General features: G+C 39.0%; 1 protein-coding gene across 1 annotated transcript in view; it reads left to right on the top strand.

Moving 5' to 3' along the window:
• Positions 1-25,150, top strand: part of CHL1 (cell adhesion molecule L1-like) — a gene marked incomplete at its 5' end in the record, with an annotated part of 122,617 nt that overhangs the window by 55,797 nt on the left and 41,670 nt on the right. Inside the window, 5 exons of the mRNA XM_011974277.1 lie at positions 4,265-4,405; positions 4,739-4,850; positions 6,274-6,440; positions 9,321-9,486; positions 21,632-21,756. Of these exons, the coding sequence (XP_011829667.1) occupies positions 4,265-4,405; positions 4,739-4,850; positions 6,274-6,440; positions 9,321-9,486; positions 21,632-21,756 (711 nt within the window). The remainder of the gene's footprint in view (positions 1-4,264; positions 4,406-4,738; positions 4,851-6,273; positions 6,441-9,320; positions 9,487-21,631; positions 21,757-25,150) is intronic.

The following is a 25,150-nucleotide window of genomic DNA, read 5'->3' as shown; positions in this document are numbered from 1 at the left end:
CTGACCCTCTTCAAACCCGTTTCTTCACCAGTAAATTGGGATAAAAATAACACTGACTCACGGGGTTGTTTTGTGGATTAAAGGAAACATCATGCAGAGAATGCTTAGCACGGGGACTGCCACAAAAACAGCACCCCATAAGGTATGGTTGGTTGGTATTGTTTTCCCATAACAGACACTTAGGATACCTTAGTCCTCATTATTATTATCTTCAGATTTGGGATTTTTCTCTTCATCTCTTTAGGGAACAGAATAAGAAATGAAAAATAACAATGAGGTTTTGGGTAGAAAAAGGGAAATGAAAGCAACTTTTGTTCATAATGAATGTTCAGGTTACAAAAGTAAGGAACGCAGATTCTCCGGAATACAAAATCATAAAATGTTATATTTGCATGGTATTTCGCTGTTTACAAAAGACATTCACAAATTACTTAGAATCCTTAAAAGAACTTTGTAAAGGAGGTGCTATTATTCATATTTAACTGATTCATTCATTCAGTAATATCTATGGGGTACCTCCTATGTTCCCTGCACTCAACTTCATGCTTGAGATACAACAGTGAATAAAATGGATGGAATCCTTGCTCTGCTGCCATTAGACAAACAATACATGAGTGTGTACTGTGGTGTAGTAAAGCCTGAAAGAGGTTCAGGACCCAGAGTTGCGATCTTATTTTAAGATAATAATAGTAAGACCCCTGTGGTAATTTACTTTGAGTAGAGATCGGAAGGAGGTGAGGAAGTCAGCCATGTAAATAGCAGGAAAAGTGCTTTCTCAGTGGAGAGGTGTGTTGAGGAAGAGAAAAGAGGTGAGTGTGGCTGAAGCTGAGGGAGTGCAAGGGGCAGCCTTAGGCCACCAGATCCACCAGCAGGGGAAGGGGCCAGAGCTTAGGTAAAGATGAACATTGAAGTAGGGCCTTGGGATTTTGAGAATACACTAGGCAGCTCTTGGAGGATTTTGAGCAGAAGAGTGACACAATCTAATTTACATTTTTACAAGGTATTTTCCTGGCCTCTGAATGGAGAATGGACTGTGTGATTGATTCTAGGTAGGAGGCCGTCTGAAAGGCTCTGGGCTCAGGGCTAGATTGGTGGCAGTCGTGGTTAGCTTCTGGATTTATTTCGAAATCGAGTCAGTAGGTTTGTTAATGGATGAGGAGGTCAAGGCTGAAAATAAACTTATGCAAGACCGCACAGCTGAATAATGGTAGACTTCAAACTAAAGTCAAGTCACTGGAATCCAAGCTCTGTGTTCTGTTCACAGCTTTTGGTCATGGCTCTCCCTGTTGCCCTGCAAACAGGTCATAAACTTTTATAGGTTGGGATATTTGATGACAGTGGGTTGGCTAAAGGATTTGAAATCTCTTTGAGTTTATTTTAGTTTTAGGGATTATATATCCTTTCCCCATGTTATCTCAAAATTAAATTAAAATGATTACTATTATTGATTATCGGCCTAACCCTTTTCACATGCTTTGCATATGATATTTCTGAACCTCGTAGCAGCTTGAAAAATAGATTCTATTATTCTCCATTGGCAATTGAGGCTTAGAGAGGTTACCTTACTTACTGGAGAATGCAACCCAGGTGCATTTAAAACCAGGAACCGAACCCAGGAAGGATTAACTCCAGAGCTGAAGTTTCATCCACTTTGTTGATAATTTCTCACTGGGTTGACCAAAGACAAAACTGAGAAAGAATTTCTGAAGTATGTCAGGACTAGTGTGTTTTATAAAGATTTGGCTTTCTTGAATCCTGGGAGCTTCTGTTAGCCTTTGTCAATACACAACAATTTCCATACCCATGCCAGCAGGCAGATTTAAGCAATGTTTACTTACTTAAATAAAGTATCATTTAAATAGTGTAATTTCTTTTCTTTATAATGAATTGTTAATTCAGAGTCATACATGGATCAGATGGGACAAGGAGAACTATATGGGAGGATGGGGGTAACTCTGAAAGACTTAGGACTCTGAGTGGAGTGTGGTAGTGAAGAGTGGGATTGCAGACTCAGTGCTTTGCAGCATTCTTAGAGAGTTTAGCCTTAAAAAACTTGGAAGAGCTACTCATCTTGCTAATTTGCAAGAAATAAGTGATAAATTGTTCAATAGCATTGTATTAGTTTTCTAACATTGCTATAACAAATTAAATTACTATAAATTTAGGAGTTTAAAAGAGTACATATATACTATTTTACCTTTCCGTAAAAGTTCAACACGAGTCTTGGCTAAAATCAAAGTGTCAGCAGGCCATGTCCTGGAAGTGCTTGGAGAGCACTCCTTTCTCTGCCTTTTCCAGCTTTCCCAGGCTGCCCACATTTGCTGGCTCCCTTCTGCCATCTTGAAAGCCAGCTACACTGCATCACTCTGACCATCCTTCCATGGTCACATTTCCCTCTGGCCACAGCCAAGAAAGGCCTTCTGATTTTCAGGAGCTTTGTGATTATATTGAGCCCACTTGGGTCATCCAGGGGTAGGAAATAATTTTCCTACCTCAATGTCCTTAATCGTAATCATATCTGCAAGTCCCATTTTTCCATGTAAGGTAACATAGTCATACATTTTGGGACTTAGAATGTGTACATCTTTCAGGGGCTATTGTTTTGCCTGTTTACAGGGACCTTTCAGGAATAAAGGTTGCCCAACCTAACATTTTAAGTCATTCCAACAAGTATTTACTGACTGAATTTTCTGTGGTAGCTGCTCTTTGGGCACTGGGGACATGCTGCACAACCTCACAGTGAGGTCCTGCCCTCAGGAAGCTCACAGTCAAGTGAAAAAAATATTCATTTATGACTCCCAGGCAGAAAAAGATGTATAAGTCTTTTATTTTAATATGTAATATTCATGTTTTCTAGAACCTAAAACTTAGTATAGTCATTATCTTGTATAATGGGGACACAATTAGAAAAATGGAATTTGATTGATTATTAATGTTGTAATGTCCTTTAAACTAAAAATTTTTGCATTTGTGCCCATCCCTTGACATTTCCAGCTAATGTTTTCCTTCCCACTGGATTTTTCTTTTTTTTTTTTTTTTATGGTGTCATAGCAAGGATAGGGCTTTTAGAGTCAGAAAAATGGCCAAATGCTGTGGGATATGTCATTCAACTTCTCTGCAGTCCAGTTCCTTCACCTTTAAAATGGCCATATAAATGCTGATTCATCGAGTTCTGAGCAGTGTCAATGAGATCATGCATGTGCCACATCCAATAGAGTTTTTGGTCCTTAATAAATGCATCAGAAATGTTAGGGTTTGTTTATTTTTTCTTCTTCTTTTATTTTATTTTATTTTATTTTGAGACAGAGTCTCACTCTTGTTGTCCGGCTGGAGTGCAGTGGCGCCATGATCTCGGCTCACTGTAACCTCCACCTCCTGGGTTCAAGTGATTCTCCTGCCTCAGCCTCCAGAGTAGCTAGGATTACAGGAGCACACCACCACACCTGGTTGATTTTTGTGTTTTTAGCGGAGACAGGGTTTTGCCATGTTGGCCAGGCTGGTCTTGAACTCTTGACCTTAAGTGGTCCACCCGCCTCAGCCTCCCAAATTGCTGGATTACAGGTATGAGCCACCGTGCCCAGTCTCATGTTAGGTATTCTCATTTCCAAGAGATATTTCCAGAATTATGCTTGGATCAGGAGTGTGGAAGGTTTTATTGCCCGAAAGTAGAAAACCTGGCCCTTTTTCTCAAGAAGGGTTTAGTCTTACTGGGAAAATGAAATATACAAGGAATGTACATGAAGTGGTTAAATAGTGAAGCAAGACAAATGAAATGAATGGTGCAGATCAGAAAACCATAGAGAGGCAGAGAACTGAAATGGGAACAAAAGTGTCAAGGGGGAAAATAGCAGCCAATACTGGTAACTTGGGAGATCAAGATGTGTTGACCCTGTGACTTGTGCCAGGCAGCAACAGTATCTAAATTCAGAAGAGTAACAGAGTGTCACTTCATCATAGGTCTTGAATGCCTAATGGATGATCCAGAATAGTACTATGCATATGGGTATGGAAAGTCTGGGAGCTCTAGATGAGCAGATGTTCTGTTACTAAATATTAACTTGAAAAAGGATTGAAAACTCAAATGGATCTGGAAAGAAAAGTTCATAGTCGATGTTCAGAAAGCCTAAAGAATTGGCTTCAATGAACTATTAGTCACCCTAAACTGGTTTTAAAATATAAATACTGTGTGACACATTTAATAAATGGTGTATAAATATTTTATGTCCTGTTCTTTATCAAACTGACATTCTTTAATCTCTTTCAGATCATCCATTTGCTGGTGATGTTGTCTTCCCCAGGGAAATCAGTTTTACCAACCTTCAACCGAATCATACTGCTGTGTACCAGTGTGAAGCCTCCAATGTCCACGGAACTATCCTTGCCAGTGCCAATGTTGATGTTGTGGGTGAGTGTGCCTGGGAGCTGACTTAACTTGCTATTTTCTTAAGGAAAATGGTCGAGGTCATGTTCAGAAGTACCAGTTAACTCTTGACACATAATATATGGGGGAAAAAAATCAAAGCACTTTTCACCATACATTTGAGTTTTAGACTTCACACTGAAATTATACTTTCAAAAATGTATTGAATTGGGATACTTTTATAATTCAAGACAGACACCCACCATAATATTCCGCTGTTCTCTATTCGTATTAATATGGCTAGGACGTAGAAAAATTTATTTTGCACATCTTTCTTCCACCAAAATTTAAAACTGTATTTATGTTATTTTCAAATAGATGTCCGTCCATTGATACAAACCAAAGATGGAGAAAATTATGCTACAGTGGTTGGGTACAGTGCTTTCTTACATTGCGAGTTCTTTGCTTCACCTGAGGCAGTCGTGTCCTGGTAAGCTGGTGGCGCACAGTTTTCTTAAGAGAATGTAAATTGTAGATTTGACCTTGTTTCTTCATCCATCATTTGACAGGCTGCATTGGGTCTATATTGTTACATGTACCCAGTGCCTCTGAGACATAAGGTAACAAACTTACCTTTCAGGAAATTACCTCTTCTGAAAACATTGGCTAGATTTCTAGGATTTTCTCACATAGAGACATACAGAGAGCCACTTGTGTTCATAAAGAAAAGCAGAGAATTGAAGAGATTCTAGAGACAATTTTAAAGGTAGAATTGGTTTTTCATTATGGGGTACCACAAGGTCATATTTTACTCTATTGTTGTTGTTTTGGGATTATCTAAATAATTATCTTAGCTCGCATTTAATTCCAAATACATGTGCTTTAGACTTTTCCAGCATTCATTTTGATTTTAATTTCAATGTATTAATTGGTATCACAAGTCCAAAGACATTATCAGTATGGATCTACTTTATTAGTTACTTTACTGAAAAAGCGTGGTTAAATAGTTCTTGAATAATTTTGTCATTGGTCTGTAGGGCAGGGTGAGATGAGTGACACCAGGTCATACATTTATAGGGTCAGATATTACCTTTATTTTAAATCATGATATATATTTTGTTCGTCATGGGTTTTCTGAATTATTTTGATTTTTCAAAACGCTCCATTGAAATATTATTCACCTTGCTTACTGAGATGTTTGGCACCCTGTTAAATTTTGCATCTGAGGCAAGCCTCTTGCTTACCTCAGCCTAGTCCCTGTCTGGTAGGATCCTGCATGGACTGCATCCACAGTTTATCCTTTGTTTGTTTGTTTGTTTGTTTGTTTTAAAATCAAGCAGTCACTTATTGTGAAATGTACAGGATAAATCAAGCTGTGGCAGCAAATGCTTGGAAATGGATGAATGTGGGAGGAAATGGCTCTGGGGTTGATAGGGTAAATGTAATCCATGTCCACAGTCTATTTGGCTAGAGACTCCCTGGCTTATAATATTTCTGAATGACCAATGTTCTCCCAGGACAGCAGGAGGTTTGGCAGATTCATTATCTCTTTCAATTACTAGCTTTCCCATTTGGTACCCTGGAGTGATCATTAACTAAAGAGTTCACCATCAATAAGCCAGAAAATATTTATTAAGCTCTGAGGATACATGCAAACGGGTGCTGGTAGCTATGACAAATACAGCAGAAGCACGGAGCATGGACTTAGGCTTTCTCTAGCCGCAGTCTATTTGGGTAGATAAGATATACATTCATGGTCCATTTTGAGAAAAATATGAAACCCAGTGGAACATTTCATAAGGTTTGCTAAGCTGCTGAAAGGTGATTAGGCTGAATGACGTCACTGACTAGTATTAAAAAGAGTATGCAATTTTGCCTCACCTCAAATGGTTGTATGCTTTCTCTGTCCATAGGCAGAAGGTGGAAGAAGCGAAACCCCTGGAGGGCAGGCGGTATCATGTCTATGACAATGGCACATTGCAGATCAACAGAACCACTGAAGAAGACGCTGGGTCATACTCATGTTGGGTAGAAAATGCTATAGGAAAAACTGCAGTCACAGCCAATTTGGATATTAGAAGTATTTTTATTTCACTGTTACTTTGCATGAATTGTCATGTGGGTTCAGTCTGTCTTCATTTGCCCAAATGGAATAATACAGTTTATGTTGGAGTGCCTGATAAATTTCTTTGAAACGTTTTTCAAAATTCCTAGATTGGGTTTCATCTAAAAGATTATTGCAAGAATTACAGGGTATGCCAATGATATGTGTGCAGCTTCATCCTATTTTAAGAGGGAGCCAGGTGTCCTTAGTGACAGATGGCTGTCAATATTTAAAAATGACCTATTAACAATACTACACCACATTTCTGTAACTATATTTTATTTCAAAAGCCAACTCAAGGTAATGTTACCAGTAATCAAGTTTTTGAGCTAAAGATTTCATAAACTCATAACTTTATAATGATTGAGGCATGACAGAATGAGGAGGATTTTTGATCCTCTTTTTGAGTCATAAACAGCTTTGTATTATTCCTTCTCACTTCAGCGCACGGTCCTGGGAGCTGTTGATAGTTTCTTGGGTTTCACCGATATTTTGATTTTAATATTGCTCAGAGAATCCTCAAGAAAACCCAAAGAACAGTAAGGTCCTTCAGTAATAGTAGGAAGCACTTCTGTTTCTTGTGTCATGTCAATACCCCAGCCCGCTTCTCCCTTCCACCTAGAAAAGGGAGAGCATAGTTGTTTCATCATCTGTTTTCACTGATGCCTTTTTACCCCATACATATTCTGCTGTTGTATCCACTGATGTCTTGACATTTCTTTTTTTCTCTTTTCCCATATACATCCTTCCTTCCTTCTTTTTTCATCCCTTTTTTTTCCTTCTCTTTGGTCTTACATCCTTTTCTTATTTTGTAGTATTTGTCTCTCTGTGCCCTAAGTAAATCAATGTGCCACCCGACAGACTATATTTTTAAAGCACACAAATACTCTCTCATAATATCTACTTATATCTTATGTCTTCTACATTTTCAAATGTTATGTATACTTTTCAGGATGCCCTCATGAAGTCACTGAAGATGATGATGATTGTGTTTATACTTCAAAAAGTAAACCTATATTAAGGTTAAGCAACACAGCTAGCTGTAAGGAGCATGAAGCCTCAAATCTAAATAGAACTTTGCATTCCTATTGCCCAACACAGCGCTTCACCCAAAATGGACCTCAAAACTGCTAGTGGCCAGAGAGATGGACAGGTTTACAAATTTTCAATATGCTGTAGTGTCTATTTTATATGCAAAGACTATATACAAATCATATCAATGAAGGATTAAGGACACATTTTTTTACATATACAAAAGTCATGTTGGGAATGGAGTTAAGTGAGAGTCTATATAGTATAGTGATTGAAAGCATGAGCTTTGGCCGGGCACGGTGGCTCACGCCTATAATCCCAGCACTTTGGGAGGCCGAGATGGGTGGATCACGATGTCAAGAGATCGAGACCATACTGGCGAACATGGTGAAATCCTGTCTCTACTAAAAATACAAAAACAAAATTAGCTGGGCGTGGCAGCGGGCTCCTGTAGTGCCAGCTACTCAGGAGGCTGAGGCAGGAGAATGGAGTGAAACCGGGAGGCGGAGCTTGCAGTGAGCTGAGATCACCACTGAACTCTAGCCTGGGCGACAGAGCCAGACTCTGTCTCAAAAAAAAAAAAAAAAAGAAAGCATGAGCTTTAATCTCAGGCAGATTTGGGTTTAAATCCTGATTTAGCACCTTACCAGTTAGGAAACCTTGGTCTTATGGTTTAATTTCATTTTAACCTTAAATTACGTTCTGTGTAAGGTGGGAGTATTAATATTCATAAAGTTGTTATAATTATAAAATGCCACAATGAATATACATTACATAGCAGAGTCCTGATAGAGAAGTGCTTATTTAATTATATTATTATTAAATGAATTTCTGGCTTTATATTTAGAATTAGAAGTAGGATGTCAAATAATTCAGTTAAAATTAATTCAATTTAATAGTTTCTTCAAGTTTTTGTGCCTGGGATAACAATTAATTTTATTAACACTTTCCGTTTTTAACCAGTTCCTTGAGGAAAATGTACATAGCAAATATCAGAGTATAATTATGGAATTGGAGGTCAACTTGTACAGTTGGTCTGTGAGAGGTCCCCCAAAATGCCTAATGCCACATTAAGAGTATACTTACTTTTAACATAGCCTTAAAGAGTAAGGATTGCATGTTTTGAAACAATCATAATGAAGCAAACATTTTTTAAGGCAACCATGTACTAATCTTTGAGTTTCATAATGTTGATAAACACAACTTTATTTTTGTTTCAAATTATCACTCACTGTAATTCATTCAACAGTAGATTTAGCAATATGTATTGAATGCCTATGATATATAGGCTCTCTTCTAGGCTCTGAGGGTACCACAGTGTTACAAAACAGGCACAGGCCCTACCCTTCCAAGGCTTATTTTCTAGTTCCCCACCTTCATGTTGATATTTCATCCATGCATGGGCTTGAACATTTACCCTCAGGTTTCTGAATTAATAATCAACATGCTAACAGAGAATCAACTATCCCTTTTCCTTTACAGTGCTTTGATTACATATCCAGAAGCACTTGAAGGAGAAATTATGTTGTTTTCAAATTCTAGAGACATTTGTTTGCTCATACTTTGCTTACTCCCTTGCCCAAGAAATAATGAGGGAAATTCCTAAACTATTAATTGATATTTCCACTTAAATTTTGTCAGATGTCCAAGCCTGGATGGAAAGAAAATAATAATGATATACAATGTTAGGAAATTACAGTGGGAGAAACCCTGCATGAGGATTGGACTGTTATGGTGACAGTTTGGGTTACTTAAATTGCAGGCACTTAATAACAAAGTAAGCTATGCTTAGTGCTAACTAATATCTTTGTTTGGTAAAAACAGATGCTACACAACTTAGAGTTTCTCCTAAGAATCCTCGTATCCCCAAATTGCATATGCTTGAATTGCATTGTGAGAGCAAATGTGACTTACATTTGAAACACAGTTTGAAGTTGTCCTGGAGTAAAGATGGAGAAGCCTTCGAAATTAATGGCACAGAAGATGGCAGGTAGGTAAACTACTATGATGTGTCATAATATTTGCTTGGGTTGAACACCTTGCATTTGAAAGAAAAATTCCAGGCTGGGCGCAGTGACTCATGCTTGTAATCCCAGCACTTTGGGAGACCGAGGTGGATGGATCACTTGAGGCCAGGAGTTCGAGACTAGCCTAACCAACATGGTGAAACCTCGTCTCTATTAAAAATACAAAAATTAGCCAGGCATGGTGGTGTGCACGTGCAATCCCAGCTACTCAAGAGGCTGGGGCACAAGTATCACTTGAACCCAGGAGGTGGGGGTTGCGGTGAGCTGAGATCGTACCACTGCACTCCAGCCTGGATGACAGAGTGAGACTCTGTCTCAAAATAAAAAAAAAATAAAAAATAAGAAATAAAAAGTTCTAAAAGTATTCATACTGAAATAAAAACAAAAACTGAATAATATTTCTGTCTTCAAGTCACTTCACTCTCCTATCATATATTTATCATCCTATTTTTGCTACTGACTTTTCATGTAACATGTACCATTCTGTTAGTGTGTGAAATAGAAACCACTCTAAGTATCTGAGGAAGAATTGCAAGGGCTTGGATGCTTGCAAAAAAAAGACTGAGAACTGCATGGGCTTGGATGCTTGCAAAAAAGGAAACTGGAGGAGCTAGGCCTAGAAGAAGCTGCATACTAGTCTTCTACGTTCTTGATCACAAAGCACTGCAGCTGCAATCCAGGTGTCTGGAAACTGCTGCCATCTTCATGACTACCTCACCCCATTGGTACTACTCGTGAGTCCTGCCCCTGCCGACTCTCATGTCTGCCAGAACCACTATCTGCTTCCACTGGCCCAGAGAAGATGGAGTCCATTTTCCTTCTACTTTTCAATCTCACATAAGTTTATTTAACTAACTAGCAAAACCTAAATTATATCTGGGATTCTTCCTGCCGGAAAGTACTGAGAAGCATACGTTTGAGTCTTCCAAACTCTGTATAGAGAATATAGACAAAATATAAAAGGGAACATATAGAGGAAAGTGTGAATGGATGCTTAATAGCACTAGACAATATTAAGTACATCAAAAAAATAAAAAGTCAGCATTTGCTGAATGTCTACTCTCTTTTGAAAATATGTGAAAGTCAGCTTTGCATGCTTGTGCATTGTTACTAAATAAGGATTAAAACTTAACCATGTTGGAGCCAAATCTCACCTCTCATTAGTTTTGTAATTTATTGCTCTGTAAAAGTAAAAATCTGAAAATGTTTAGATAGGACATGTGCTGCTTGCATGAGACAGCAACAGTGCCTTGGGTAAGATCATAAACTCTGAAGCTCAATGGCTCAGATTCAAATCTCAGTTCAGTCACTTATTAGATCTTTGAACTTAGACAAGCTGCTTAACATCCGTGTGCCTTGGTTTTAAATCCCATAACATAGTTTGAATTAAAAGTATTAAAAAGGTACTTTCATTATAGGGTTAACAATACCAAGAACTTAGAAAACATTAACATACAGAGCACTTAGAAAATACCAAGTGCACAGTCCATTTTTGCTCTTGTGATTTGTACTACTAATTTCTTCATTTTTTTTCTTATGACAAATTTCTTTTTTTTTAAATTTTTGTTTTTCTTTATATCTTCTTAAAAAAATGGGATACAATGAACAGAACGTGCAGGTTTGCTACATAGGTATACATGTGCCATGGTGGTTTGCTGCACCTATTGACCTAAGTTCTCTACCCTTGCCCTCCACCCCCCAAAAGTCCCTGATATGTGTGATTCCCCTCTCTGTGTCCATGTGTTCTCATTTTTCATCTCCCACTTGTTTGCTGAGAATGATGGCTTCCAGCTTTATCCATGTCCCTGCAAAGGACAGGATCTCATTCCTTTTTGTGGCTGCATAGTATTCCATGGTGTATATGTACCATATTTTCTTTATCCAGCCTATCACTGATGGACCTTTGTGTCAGTTTCATGTCTTTACTATTGTAAACAGTGCAGCAATAAACATATATGTGCATGTGTCTTTATAGTAGAAAGATATATATTCCCTTGGGTATATAGCCAGTAATGTGATTGCTGGGTCAAATGGTATTTCTGGTTCTAGATCCTTGAGGAATTACCACACTGTCTTCCACAATGGTTGAACTAATTTACATTCTCACCAACAGTGTAAAAGTGTTCCTTTTTCTCCACAGTCTCACTAGCATCTGTTGTTTCTTGACTTTTTAATAATCCCCATTCTGACTGGCATGAGATGGTATCTCATTGTGGTTTTACTTGCATCTCTCTGGTGATCGGTCATGTTGAGTTTTTTTTTCATATGTTTGTTGGCCATGTAAATGTCTTCTTTTGAGAAGTGTCTGTTCATATTCTTTGCCCATTCTTTGATGGGGTTGTTTGTTTGTTTCTTGTAAATATGTTTAAGTTCCTTTTAAATTATGAATATTAGACCTTTGTCAGATGGGTAGATTGTAAAAATGTTCTTCCATTCTGTAAGCTGCCTATTCGCTCCGATGATAGTTTCTTTTGCTGTGCAGAAATGCTTTAGTTTGATTAGATCACATTTGTAAATTTTGGTTTCTGTTGCAATTGCTTTCGGCATTTTTGTCGTGAAGTCTTTGCCCATGCCTATGTACTGAATGGTACTGTCTAGGTTTTCTTCTAGGGTCTTTATGGTTTTGGGTTTTACATTTAAGTCTTAATTCATCTTGAGTTAATTTTTGTATAATGTGTAAGGAAGGGGTTCAGTTTCAGTTGTTTCAGTTGTTTGCATATGGCTAGTCAGTTTTCCCAGCACCATTTGTTGAATGGTGATCCTTTCCCCAGTGCTTGAATTTGTCAGTTTTGTCAAAGATCAGATGATTGTAGATGTGTGGTGTTATTTTTCAGGTCTCTGTTATGCTCCATTTGTCTATATGTCTGTCTTCATACCAGTAGCATGCTGTTTTGGTTACTGTAGCCTTATAGTATAGTTTGAAGTCAGGTAGTTTGATGCCTCCAGATTTGTTCATTTTGCTTAGGATTGTTTTGGCTATATGGGATCTTCTTTGATTCCTCATGAAATTTAAAGTAGTTTTTTTCTAGTTCGGTGTAGAATGTCAATGGTAGTTTGATGGGAATGGCATTGAATCTATAAATTACTTTGGGCAGTGTGGCTATTTTCATGATATTAATTCTTTGTATCCATGAGGATGGAATTTTCTTTTCATTTGTGTATGTCCTTTCTTACTTCCTTGAGCAGTGGTTTGTAGTTCTCCTTGAAGAGGTCCTTTGCATCTCTTGTTAACTGTATTCCTAGGTATTTTATTCTCTTTGTAGCAATTGTGAATGGGAGTGCATTTATGATTTGGCTCTCTGCTGGTCTATTGCTGGGGTAAAGGAATGCTTGTGATTTTTGCATATTGATTTTGTATCCTGAGACATTGCTGAAGTTGCTTATCAGTTCAAGGAGTTTTGGGGCAGAGACAATGGAGTTTTCTAGATATAAAATCATGTCATCTGCAAATAGAAACAATTTGACTTCCTCTCTTCCTATTTGAATATGCTTTATTTTTTTTCTTCTGCCTGATTGCCCTGGCCAGAACTTCCAATACTATGTTGAATAGGAGTGGTGAGAGAGGGCATCCTTGTCTTGTATTGGTTTGCAAAGGGAATGCTTCCAGCTTTTGCCCATTCAATATGATATTGGCTGTGGGTTTATCATAAGTAACTCTTACTATTTTGAGATGTGTTCCATCAATACCTAGTTAATTGAGAGTTTTTAACATGAAGGGATGTTGAATTTTATCAAAGGCCTTTTCTGTATCTATTGAGATAATCATGTGGATTTTGTCTTTGGTTCTGTTTATGTGATGAATTACATTTATTGATTTGAATATGTTGAATCAGCCTTGAATCCCAGAGATGAAGCTGACTTGTTCATGGTGGATAAGTTTTTTGATATGCTGCTGGATTCGGTCTGCCAGTATTTTATTGAGGATTTTCACATCAATGTTCATCAGGGATATTGGTCTGAAGTGTTCTTTTTTTGTTGTGTCTCTTCCTGGTTTTGGTATCAGGATGATGCTAGCTTCACAAAATGAGTTAGGGAGGAGTCCCTCCTTTTCAATTGTGTGGAATAGTTTCAGAAGGAATGGTACCAGCTCCTTTTTGTACTTCTTGTAGAATTCGGCTGTGAATCCATCTGGTCCTGGGCTTTATTGGCTGGTAGACTATTAATTACTGCCTCAATTTCAGAATTTGTTATTGGTCTATTCAGGGATTCAGCTTCTTCCTGATTTAGTATTGGGAGGGTGTATGTGTCCAAGAATATATCCATTTCTTCTAGATTTTCTAGTTTATTTGCATGGAGGTGTTTATAGTATTCTTTGATGGTAGTTTGCATTTCTGTGGGGTCAGTGGTGATGTCGCATTTATCATTTTGTTATTGTGTCTACTTGATTCTTCTCTCTTTCTTCTTTATCAGTCTAGCTAGTCGACTATTTTGTTAATTTAAAAAAAAAAGTTCCTGGATTCATTGATTTTTTGGAGGATTTTTTGTATCTCTATCTCCTTCAATATTTCTTATCTTCTGCTAGCTCTTGGATTAGTTTGCTTTTGCCTCTCTCGCTCTTTTAATTGTGATGTTAACATGTGGATCTTTCTAGCTTTGTGATGTGGGCATTTAGGGAAATTTATAGCACTAAATGCTTTAGCTGTGTCCCACATACTCTGGTACATTGTGTCTTTGTTCTCATTGGTTTCAAAAAACTTCTTAATTTCTGCCTTAATTTCATTATTTACCTAGGAGTCATTCAGGAGCAAGTTTATCAATTTCCATGTAGTTGTGTTGTTTTGCATGAGTTTCTTAATCCTGAGTTCTAATTTGGTTGCATTGTGGTCCGAGAGACTGTTTGTTATGGTTTACGGTTTTTTGTATTTGCTGAGGAGTGTTTTGTTTCCAATTATGTGGTCAGTTTTAGAATAAGGGTGATATGGTGCTGAGAAGAAAGTATATTCTGTTGGTTTGTGGTGGAGAGTTCTGTAGATGTCTATTGGGTCTGCTTGGTTCAGAGCTGGGTTCAAGTTTTGAATATCTTTGTTAATTTTCTGTCTCATTGATCTGTCTAATATTGACAGTGGGTTGTTGAAGTCTCTCACTATTATTGTATGGGAGTCTAAGTCTCTTTGTAAGTCTCTAAGAGCTTGTTTTATGAAACTGGTCGCTCCTGTTTTGGGTGTATATATGTTTAGAATAGTTAACTCTTCTTGTTGAATTGTTCCCTTTACCACTATGTAATGCCCTTCTTTGTCTTTTTTGATCTTTGTTGGTTTTAAGTTTGTTTTGTTAGAGACTAGGATTGCAAACCCTGCTTTGTTTTGCTTTCCATTTGCTTGGTAAATTTTCCTCCATCCCTTTATTTGGAGCCTGTGTGTGTCTTTGCACGTGAGATGGGTCTCCTGAATACAGCACACAGATGAGTCTTGACGCCTTATCTGATTTGTCAGTCTGTGTCTTTTAATTGGGTTGTTTAGTGCATTTACATTTAAGGTTAGTATTGTTATGTGTGAATTTGATCCTGTCATCATGATGCTGTTCAGTCATTTTGCTCATTAGTTGGTGAAGTTTCTTCATCATGTCATTGGTCTTTATATTTTGGTGTGTTTTTGCATGACTGGTTCTGATTTTTCCTTTCTATATTTAGTGCTTTTTTTCCAGGAGATCTTGCAAGGCAGGCCTGACAGTAATGAAATCTCTCAGCATTTGCTTGTCTGGAAAGGATTTTATTTCTCCTTCACTTGTGAAGCTTAGTTTGGCAGGATATGAAATTCTGGGCTGAATATTCTTTTCTTTAAGAATATTGAATATTGGCCCCCACTCTCTTCTAGCTTGTAGAGTTTCTGCTGAGAGGTCCACTGTTAGTCTGATGGGCTTCCCTTTGTAGGTGACCTGGCCTTTCTCTCTGTCTGCCCTGAACATTTTTTCCTTCATTTCAACCTTAGAGAATCTGATGATTATGTGTCTTGGGGTTGATCTTCTCATGGAGTATCTTAGTGGTGTACTCTGTATTTCCTCAATTTGCATGTTGGCCTGTCTTGCTAGGTTTGGGAAGTTCTCCTGGATAATATCTGGAAGTGTGTTTTTCAGCTTTTTTCCATTCTACCCATCTCCTTCAGGTATGCCAATCAATTGTAGGTTCAGTCTTTTTATGAAGTCCCATATTTCTTGAAGGCTTTGTTGATTCCTTTTCTTTCTTTTTTCTCTAGTCTTGTCTGCACACCATATTTCAGCACGGTGGTCTTCAAACTCTCATATCCTTTCTTCCACTTGGTAGCTTTGGCTCTTGATACTTGTGTATGCTTCATGAAATTCTCCTGCTGTATTTTTCAGCTCCATTAGGTCATTTTTCTTCCTCTCTGAACTGGTTATTCTAGTTAGCAGCTCCTGTGACCTTTTATCAAGGTTCTTAGCTTCCTTGCATTGGGTTAGAACATGCTCCTTTAGCTCAGCATAGCTTTTTATTACCCATCCTCTGAAGCCTACTCCTGTCAATTCAGCTGCCTCATCCTCCATCCAGTTCTGTGCCCTTGCTGGTGAGATGTTGTGATCATTGGGAGGAGAGGCCTTTTGAGTTTTTAGTGGTTTTTTTTGTCGTTGTTGATTCTTTCTCATCTTCATGAATTTGTCTAACTTCTATCTTGAGGCTGCTGACCTTGGATGGGGTTTTTGTGGGAGATTTTTGTTGCTGATTCTGTTGTTTTTGTTTCTTTTCCTTCTTTCTTTCTTTTTTTTTTTTCTTTCAATAGTCAGCTCCATCTTCTGTAGTGCTGCTGCAGTTTGCTGGGGGTCCACTTCAGGTCCTATTCATCTGGTTCACTCCTGTGTCTGGAGATGTCACTCAAGGAGGGTGGAGAACAGCCAAGATGGGTGCCTGCTACTTATTGTGGGATCTCAGACCTCAAGGGTCACCAACCTGATGCCAGTAGGATCACTGTTATACAGGATGTCTGACAACCCCTGTTGGAGGGTCTCACCCAGTTGGGTGGCACAGGGAATAGGACCCATCTAATGAAGCACTTTGTCCCTTGGTGGAGGGGATGTGCTTCACTAGGGGGAAACCCACTCATCTGGGCTGCCTGGATTCCTCAGAACTACCAGGAGGAGAGACTAAGTCTGCTGGTCTACAGAGACCGTGGCCACCCCTCCCCCTAGGGGCTCAGGCCCAGGGACATCTGGGTTCTGTCCCTGAGCCTCTTCATTCTGCTTGTCTCATTTCTGTTGCTTGCTTAGTCTACCTTGGTATTTATGTGTGAGCCACCTCTATGCAAAGGCATTGGTCTCAGCCTTGGTACTTAATTTATTCTCTTCCCTCCTTCCTATATATATAAAGGTTTGCAGAAAGGCAGTGTATGTATTACAACCAGTTCTCACTGAAACACGAAATTAATTATATACATCTAAAGGCTACGCTTTGCAATACAGATCTCCAGTCTCAAGTTAGGTCTCCGCTGATCTACCGACTGCTCAGATATGCCTAAATTCTGCCTCTTTTGTTACTACTGCCTATCTGTGGTCTCCCATGTGACCTCTGGGCTACAGCCAAGAAGGGAATCAGATACCCATGGCTTGTTGGTAATATGACATGTACATTTAGGCTTTGAACCCAGAAGCCCTAAGCAGCCTTTTCAAGTGGCCCAGTTTTACCATTCCCGCAGGATGCAAGAGCTGATACTGGCTGGAGTTATTGGAGTTCCTGCAGGGAAGCCCTGTCCAAGGAGGAATGATGAGTCAAGTTCAGGCCTGAAGAGGCATTGAGTCTGCCACAGTGGGTGTGTTGGGCTGTGAGGGACATGTCTTGGGACCGAGCCATCCAGCCTCCCTGGCTCCAGCAGGGGAAAAAGCACAGCCTGGAGCTATAGATATGAATGTTGCCTTTCCCTCACCCAGGGAGCTTAGCGTGTTAGGCAGTTGTGATTCCCAGTGCTGGCCGCTGCCCCTCTCCTAAGGAGCTCAAATGGCTTAGGCAGCAGGCAGCTGCAGCTGTGAGGCTGGCCTCCCCTCCCTCCAGGAGCTCAGTAGGCTTAAGCAGATTCCCGCTGAGAGGCTGTTGAGAATCTGTGGGGCTCCGGGATTGTGACACTAGACCCAATGGCTTGAGTTTGTGACTAGGGTCTTCCAATCCATGCGTTGCACAGTTCCGTGGAAAAAGCACTGTATCCCCCTCTGGGTAGCACACTCACTCACTGCCTCCCTTGGCTGGGGGAAGGGGTCTCCCCTGCCCCACTGTGGCTCTCAGGTGGACCACTGCACCACACTGTTCTTCACTCCTCTCCGTAGATCCTGCCAGCCTCCTAGTCAGTTCTGATAAGAGAAACCTGGATACCTTGGTTGCCAGTGAAGGATTCACACACTTACTATGGTTCTTTTCCATGGGAGCCTCTGAACACAGCCCCTTGCTCCCGCCTCCTCCCCTCCCCACCCCCTCTCCTCCCACCAGCCATTTCTTCATTCTACTTGTCTCATTTCTGTTGCTTGCTTGGTCTACCTTGGTATTTATGTGTCAGCCACCTCTATGCGAAGGCATTGGTCTCAGCCTTGGTACTTAATTTACTCTCTCCCCTGCTTCCTATATATACAAAGATTTGCAGAAAGGCAGTGTATGTATTACAATCAGTTCTCATTGAAACGCAAGATTAATTATATCCATCTAAAGGCTATGCTTTGCAATACACATCTCGAGTCTCAGGTTAGGTCTCCGCTGATCTGCCAACTGCTCAGATATGCCTAAATTCTGCCTCTTTTGTTACTACTGCCTGACTATCCGGGGTCTTCCATGTGACCTCCGGGCTCCAGTCAAGAAGGGAATCAGATACCCATGGCTTGTTGGTAATATGACATGTACATTTAGGCTTTGAACCCAGAAACCCTAAGCAGTCTTTTCATGCGGCCCAGTTTTACAATTCCCGCAGGATGCAAGAGCTGACACTGAAATGAACCTCTGGCTATCTGAGTGGATTGAGCAAGTGACACAGATGTTCTGCCAATTTCCCTAAACAAGTAGCAGGGATAAAGGACAATAACCTTAGCTCAGAAGAGGCCCCAGGAGCGAGGAAGACTGGGAGTAACGGCTGCTGGCTGGCCTTGACTGCTGCCAAGGGCAGGCATGGAGCTATAGCAGGGAGTAGAAGTCACAAGTATCTGCTAAATTTCTATCAGCAACCTCATACTTCTTACCTTCTGCTGAGACACTTTCTTATTACTATGCAGAAGACCAGAAGCTTTAACCTAAAGAGAGGTTAAATTTCTAATCAAATATACATGGTGAGAAGTGAAAATCCCTTCTTCTCTTTTCTCTTGTCCCCTTTCTTGTGCAGAGATGCAGTAAGTGCTGGGAACTGCCACTCTGAACCATTAGACCTATGGGGCTTCGTCTTATGTTAGTACTTCCCATACACGCTTTCTCTCTTTAGTCCTTGCAGTAATGCTATTAGGTAGATTGAAATGCCCCCAAGGAATTTTCTGTGGATTTCCAACCTGCATGTGGCTATAGACCATATAAGATATAGACCATACACTATGGTTATAAAAAAATGAAATGGAGCATGGATATGAAACCATTTTTAGAATTTATACCGTGCTTAACAAAGTTAGTGGGGACTGTTCATAACTATAGGCAAAGCGAGGGGCCTAGTCCTGCAGGAGAGACCACTGTAGCATGAAAAGTGGGATATACTGATAACTAGGAGGGCGTGGGAGGAAAGGGCATTGAGAATCCAGTGGGAGGGTTTTTCCTTGGCACCAAATAGGAGCTGATTTTTTTCCCCCTCCAGAAATAGTGGCAAATGAAAGAGGGAGGGGAGAAGTTGGAGATGCAAAGATTATAAGACAATCATAGGGAAAGGTTTCTTTCTAACAAATTAGGAAAGAAGGTAATTTGTTCAAGCAGAGAGGCAGGAGAAATGGGAGTTGGGGACATTAAAACATCAACCGTGAGAAATGTGATTAGCGATAAGCCAAAAATGAATGAAATCCATTTAATTAATATTATTAGTAACACTCTCTGAGCACATACTCTGCCTGGCTGTATACACTAATCACTTTATGTGCTTTACCTCATTTAATTCTCCCGAAGAGAAAGAAAATATTGGTATCCCCATTTTTCAGATAAGATGAATTAGGCTCAATGTTTTATTCAAGGTTGTACAAATAATAATTGATGGAACTGAGCCGCAAACACAGGTCTCCAAAGAGAGAATCATTTTGTCATGGTGCCTTCAGTGAAACACGGATATTACTCAGCTGAACAGTAAGACAAGACTGGCTGCTAACATGGATTAGGGACTAGCAGACAGGATGCTGCAGATGAAGGAGTTGAGTGGCTTTAGTGGATAAATTTCTCAGGCAAGGTAATTAAGCAGGTGAAGGCAAACAGAGGAAAAGATTGGGACACAAAGACGTGAAGATGCTTTTTAGCTGCTTCTAAGATTTCAGGTGCTATGAAGTAGAAATGATGCAGCTTTTTAAAGCAGAATCCAACTGACCTACGATGGGAACATAATGTGAGGGAGAAATAAGTGATTGTTTTCTTAGGCATGGAGAATTTGGAGCTGTCTGTTACTGCAACACAACGTAGTGTGACCCTGCTAAGGCAAATAGTTGTCAGATTTTGATGTGTGGCAGAATTATCTAGGCTTCATGTTCAAATGCAATGGCCCTTGCCCCATCTCCAAATGTACTGATTTGGAACCTGGACTGAGGCTGGAACATTATATTTTTAATAAGTTCTTTAGGTATACCATACCTACCACATTTCGAGGACTTTCGAGGCACCCAACCTTGATTAATTGCAGGCACCTAAGGTACATTTGTGAGACTGGAAACAAGGCATAATGCAACTATGACTTGCCAAAAAATTGGTAGCTTTCTTCTCTGGCCTGAAGCACCCATGCCAGGGTTCAAATCTTGGCAAGATTTCAGCTACTATGGACTCTCGTGCAGGGCACAAAGGCCCTATTTCAAGAGGTTATTAGTCTATTCTTTCATCTAATGAGGTAAATTTTTCAAAAATTGTCAGGATATGCAATATTCTAATATTGAATCAAATGGACACCTGACTAACATGACCTGAGATGTTAATTCATGTCAAAGTTTTATTATGTCTAGAATTATAGTGAGATTCTTGATTAACAATTCAAGGTAATATTGGTTGGCAAATCTTTCTATTATTGGTGTAGGAATAAGGGCTGATTCTGTCTATAATCAAAATAACTATGCTTCATTCCACTGCAATTTAAAGTGGATTTATATAATTCAAAATTCTCAGCATTTATATGAAATGTACATTAAAAATATTAATTATGTGAGCCTCCTTTCCTCCTCACAAGGATGACACTATTTAAATTATTTCAACAAAATGCTAATTATTGTGAATACATTTTACATTTTGTGGAACTTGAAAAATACTTTAATAGTTATGTCGACAATACAAAGGTACAGGGTAAAAGGTGAAATTTATAAAGAAGCAATTTTCTCATAATAAACCTGATCGCAAATTGGTAAAAGAACAAATGATAAAAAGCGAGGCGAAATGATTTGCAAAAAGAAGTACTACACTGCCATCTACTGTTCAAATAAGCATATGAATGCTTTAACTGCTATCAGATCTTAATGTGCAGTCTACTTGGGGGAGGGGGGGGAGTGGAGGGGCAGAGAAAGGAGAAACTTGTGAAAAACTGAGATCATCAGACTCCATCTCAGGTATTGTGGTTCTGTGGAATGGAGATGGAATTCAGGAATCTGCCTTTGTAAGAAGCACTCCAATTGAGCCTATATAGGTGGTTCCCTAAACATACCTTAAGAATTACTCAAATATATCTTGGCCATTGTAAGGTATGATGCCAGGCAACACACGGTTCCATCAGTGACTCGTACAAACAGATGGTTAGATTTCATAATAATTTTTAATGTGATTTTGTTTATGGCTATGTAGACATTTGTGTATGCTGGAATAATTCTTTATCTCCAGGTTTCAACTGTGGCATTCTCTAATCAAATTTGTACTGCATAAATTTGGTTTTCACTCTTAGATCGTTTTCAATGAGGAATATGCATTTTTAAAAGGATTGGGTTTCTATTATTTCTATTGTTTTCCTTCTCAGCATGTACTCACTTTTTTTCTGACAGGATAATTATTGATGGAGCTAATTTGACCATATTTAATGTAACTTTAGAGGACCAAGGTATTTACTGCTGTTCAGCTCTTACTGCTCTAGATAGTGCTGCAGATATAACTCAAGTAACTGTTCTTGGTAAGTGCACTAACTAATGAGAAATCTGTTCATTTCTACATTTCTGATTAAATTCCATTGTTCCTGGTCAATATAGCTAACGATTATTTGAGCCCCTGCACATATATTGTTAATTTGAAATTTTTGTTTCAAAAGCAACACAATTTCAAATCCTTTCTCCTCTTTACATATAAAAGAAATTAATTAATGCTTAATTTTTTTTCCCTACGTGTGTTAATTTGACAATAGCAGTGGGAGGTAAGTGGTGCTATCAGCAGAAAGAAAAATAAAGCATGCTTGAGTTCCTAGCACTCTTGAGCTACTCTTTCCTGGTGTGCAAAGAAATGGGGCTGAGGAATGGAGGTGGGCTAGATTGGAGGATCTCGGTAGGGGTTGAGAGGTAGATGCACGGTGGTCATCTCTAACCTAAAGGCACAGACTGAGTTCCCAGGATTCCCGGAAGGACGGGGAGGAACTTCCAGCATTCTGCAAAGGAATGTCTTTGATTTTTCTTGTTGTTGTTAATGAAAGTACTAATTAGGAAACAGTGTGCACACTTCACTAGTGTAATCAATGCAATTACCCCCGAAATCACCAATGTTTAAAGCTCTTAGATCATCTGCTGGATGTTTTCCAAAATTTCCCTTTCAGATTCACTCTCTACCAGCTCTTTGACCTAGAAAGGTTGCTTGTAAGGACAACATCAGCAAACCACTTGCCTTCCAGCTATTATTTGGTTCAGTAAGTGGAGGGCCATTTGGAGTGTTGTATTGATTCTCCGTCCTGTGGACTGGCTGTCCCACTGCCAAAGTCATACCTTCTGCAGACAGGGTCTCCTCACACCATTCCTTCTGATGAGGCTCTAACAGCTGCATCCCACCACAAATATTTCAAGTCTCTCTCACACCCAACCTACCAAACATCCTGCCCACATCTTTTAAAATATGTTTTATTAAAATGTTTTGGAACTATCCTAAATTTGTGTAAGTTATTCATTAATTTTCTGGGGGGACCCTAACATCTACAGATATTTGTTCTGTTTCAGTGGCCACCATTTAGTCTTTCCTTTGGTTTGCAGGTACTCCTTAAAAGTATTGGTTTTTTGCCTACCCTTCTTTACATATGTCTACATTAATCACTGTTATTAACAGACCTTTGTATCCTTAGCACTCCAGCTGTTGGGACCCACTGTTAGGTTGTGAACAAGGGAGGTGGTGGTACAGACCGCGGGAGAAAATTCAGTCTCTTCTGAGACAAGCTGGTAAAAAATGGGTCAACAGGCTGGATCTCTTCAAGTGAAGCGAATGGCCACCCCTCCTCAGGTGAAACAAATAGCCATCAAGTTGGGTTCTAAAAATAAAAGTGCAGTTTCCACTCGTAGAAGGTATGGATTTATAGAGTTGTAGAGTTGGCTCAGTAGAATTGTACCTTTAGGCAAAATGTTTGGCCATGGGTATTTGAGCATTTTCAGGTCTCTCCAAACAGAAACGTTTAATCCCCTAGTGATGATTTCAACAATAATTCATCAGATAAAGTAGTTGAGCTTCAGATAAACTGGAATTCTTCCCAGGCCCAGTGAGTTGAGGGGTGAGTTCAGGCTCCGTGTGCTTTGTCCCTAAGTATTTTGAACAATGGCAGCCACCAAAGGGACTGAGTCCCCTACTGCTTGGTGCTTCCCTTCTCAATTTCCTCTCAAATTTAAAATATCATTCTTGCGATTAGGCTGCCGTTTTTGGAACTATTAATTTTTTAAAATTCTACATAAATTTTGCCTATGATTATATGTACTGTTTATGTATGCACTAATCTACCAATGTTTACAGAATAAAAATAAAAATAACATTTGAATAAAAATAAATTTTGAACTTTATTGCTCAAAATTTATATTCGTTTTTCTTTAGACCAACTTCTGATTAACCAAAGCATCTCTCAACAATTGACAATAATAAATAATTATATAGACACATGTGAGGTTTCTAAAAGACTATGTTTTCCCCCTGGAAAACAATTTTTAAAAGCATATACTTGATCCACTTTAATCAAAAGTTATTTTTAAAAGCATTGACATAAATATGCTTTCAGGATATCATTTTTTAAAAAAGTCTCAGTTGCAAGTTCATCAGTTCTAGCTCCATATGATTCTCAGAGGAGCCCGATTTTAATGACAGATGTAACATGCAGCCTTAGTTTACTTCAGGAAACTTCAGAAATTAGTGGACTCAGTAAATACTGAAGAGAAGCTGAAGTTCTCTGAGCTCAGAGATTCTCAAACCTGTTGAAGAAATAACTTTTTATTTAAGGCTTTAATGTTTGGACACAGTCATGAACCACAGTTTTTAAAAAGCATGTTCTCTATTCTGAATTTGAAACAATGCTTTTTGTCAATGTAAATTTCTAACAATTAGCAAATATTCAGGAGGAGCAATAGACGGTGCTTTCCACTAGGAGAAGAAAGAGCCCATTGAAAGGCTACATTACATAATACCTTCCTTTTCTCTTCTGCAAAAAGATAAAAGTCCTCCAATACTTGAGAGAATTCAAATCAAATTTTAAGAGTAAAGGCCTTTAGAAATAAGATTGTTGCTTTATTTTCAAAGTACCAGAAATTTTCATTTTCTTTAGCACTGGAAAATATGTGATCGTTTACTTACTTAATTTTCCAGTTTCTGTCACAACATTTAACAATGCCAAATCTCCCTCTTCCGATATAAACTGCCTTCCTACTCCTTTTGAGAACTCCAGGTCAAGAGGGTATCAAAGTTGCTATAATGAAAATTCATTGTTATCAATGATGATAAAAATTCAACACAGTTGCAAAAAAGAAAGGCAGAGCTCATGTTCTCTCTCTTTTTCTATAACCATAGGACCTAGTTTTTATTGATTTAATATAATAATTATATGCATGATTGAAGTAATGATATCTTTTTCACTGATTTATTTAGTTACAAGACATTTATGTGTGAGGCACTGTGGGCAACGCAAAGCGTAATAAAATATGACCCCTACTCTTGGAGTTGAATCAGGCATATAAACAAATATGAACTGGACCAATAGAAATGATTCATTTGAGATACGTCATGTTTCTCAAACTTGAGTATGCCTAATCACCATCCAAAGAACTTGTTTGTAAATGCAGGTTCCTTGGTCCATCTTCCTCAGTAAGCCAGAAATAGGGCCTAGGAATCTTCATTGTTATTAACTACTCCTAAAAGAATTCTGATGTCCCTGGTCAAGGATAACCCCTTGAGACTATAATCAGAGAAGAGGGAGGTAATATGGTCCTCTGGGGAGTACGTGTGAAGATGCTGCATTTTACAAAGAACCCCAGACCCCAGAGGTTGATGCGTTTGAACATAGTGGAGACATAGGCCCAGAAAAGAAGGGTTTTTATGGAACCAAACTGGGGTCCACCAAC

Source organism: Mandrillus leucophaeus, unplaced genomic scaffold (assembly GCF_000951045.1).
Source record: "Mandrillus leucophaeus isolate KB7577 unplaced genomic scaffold, Mleu.le_1.0 Scaffold1439, whole genome shotgun sequence".
NCBI classification, from domain to species: Eukaryota; Metazoa; Chordata; class Mammalia; order Primates; family Cercopithecidae; genus Mandrillus; species Mandrillus leucophaeus.
Note: the sequence above shows the minus strand (reverse complement) of the source record. Positions and strands in the feature narration are given on the sequence as shown.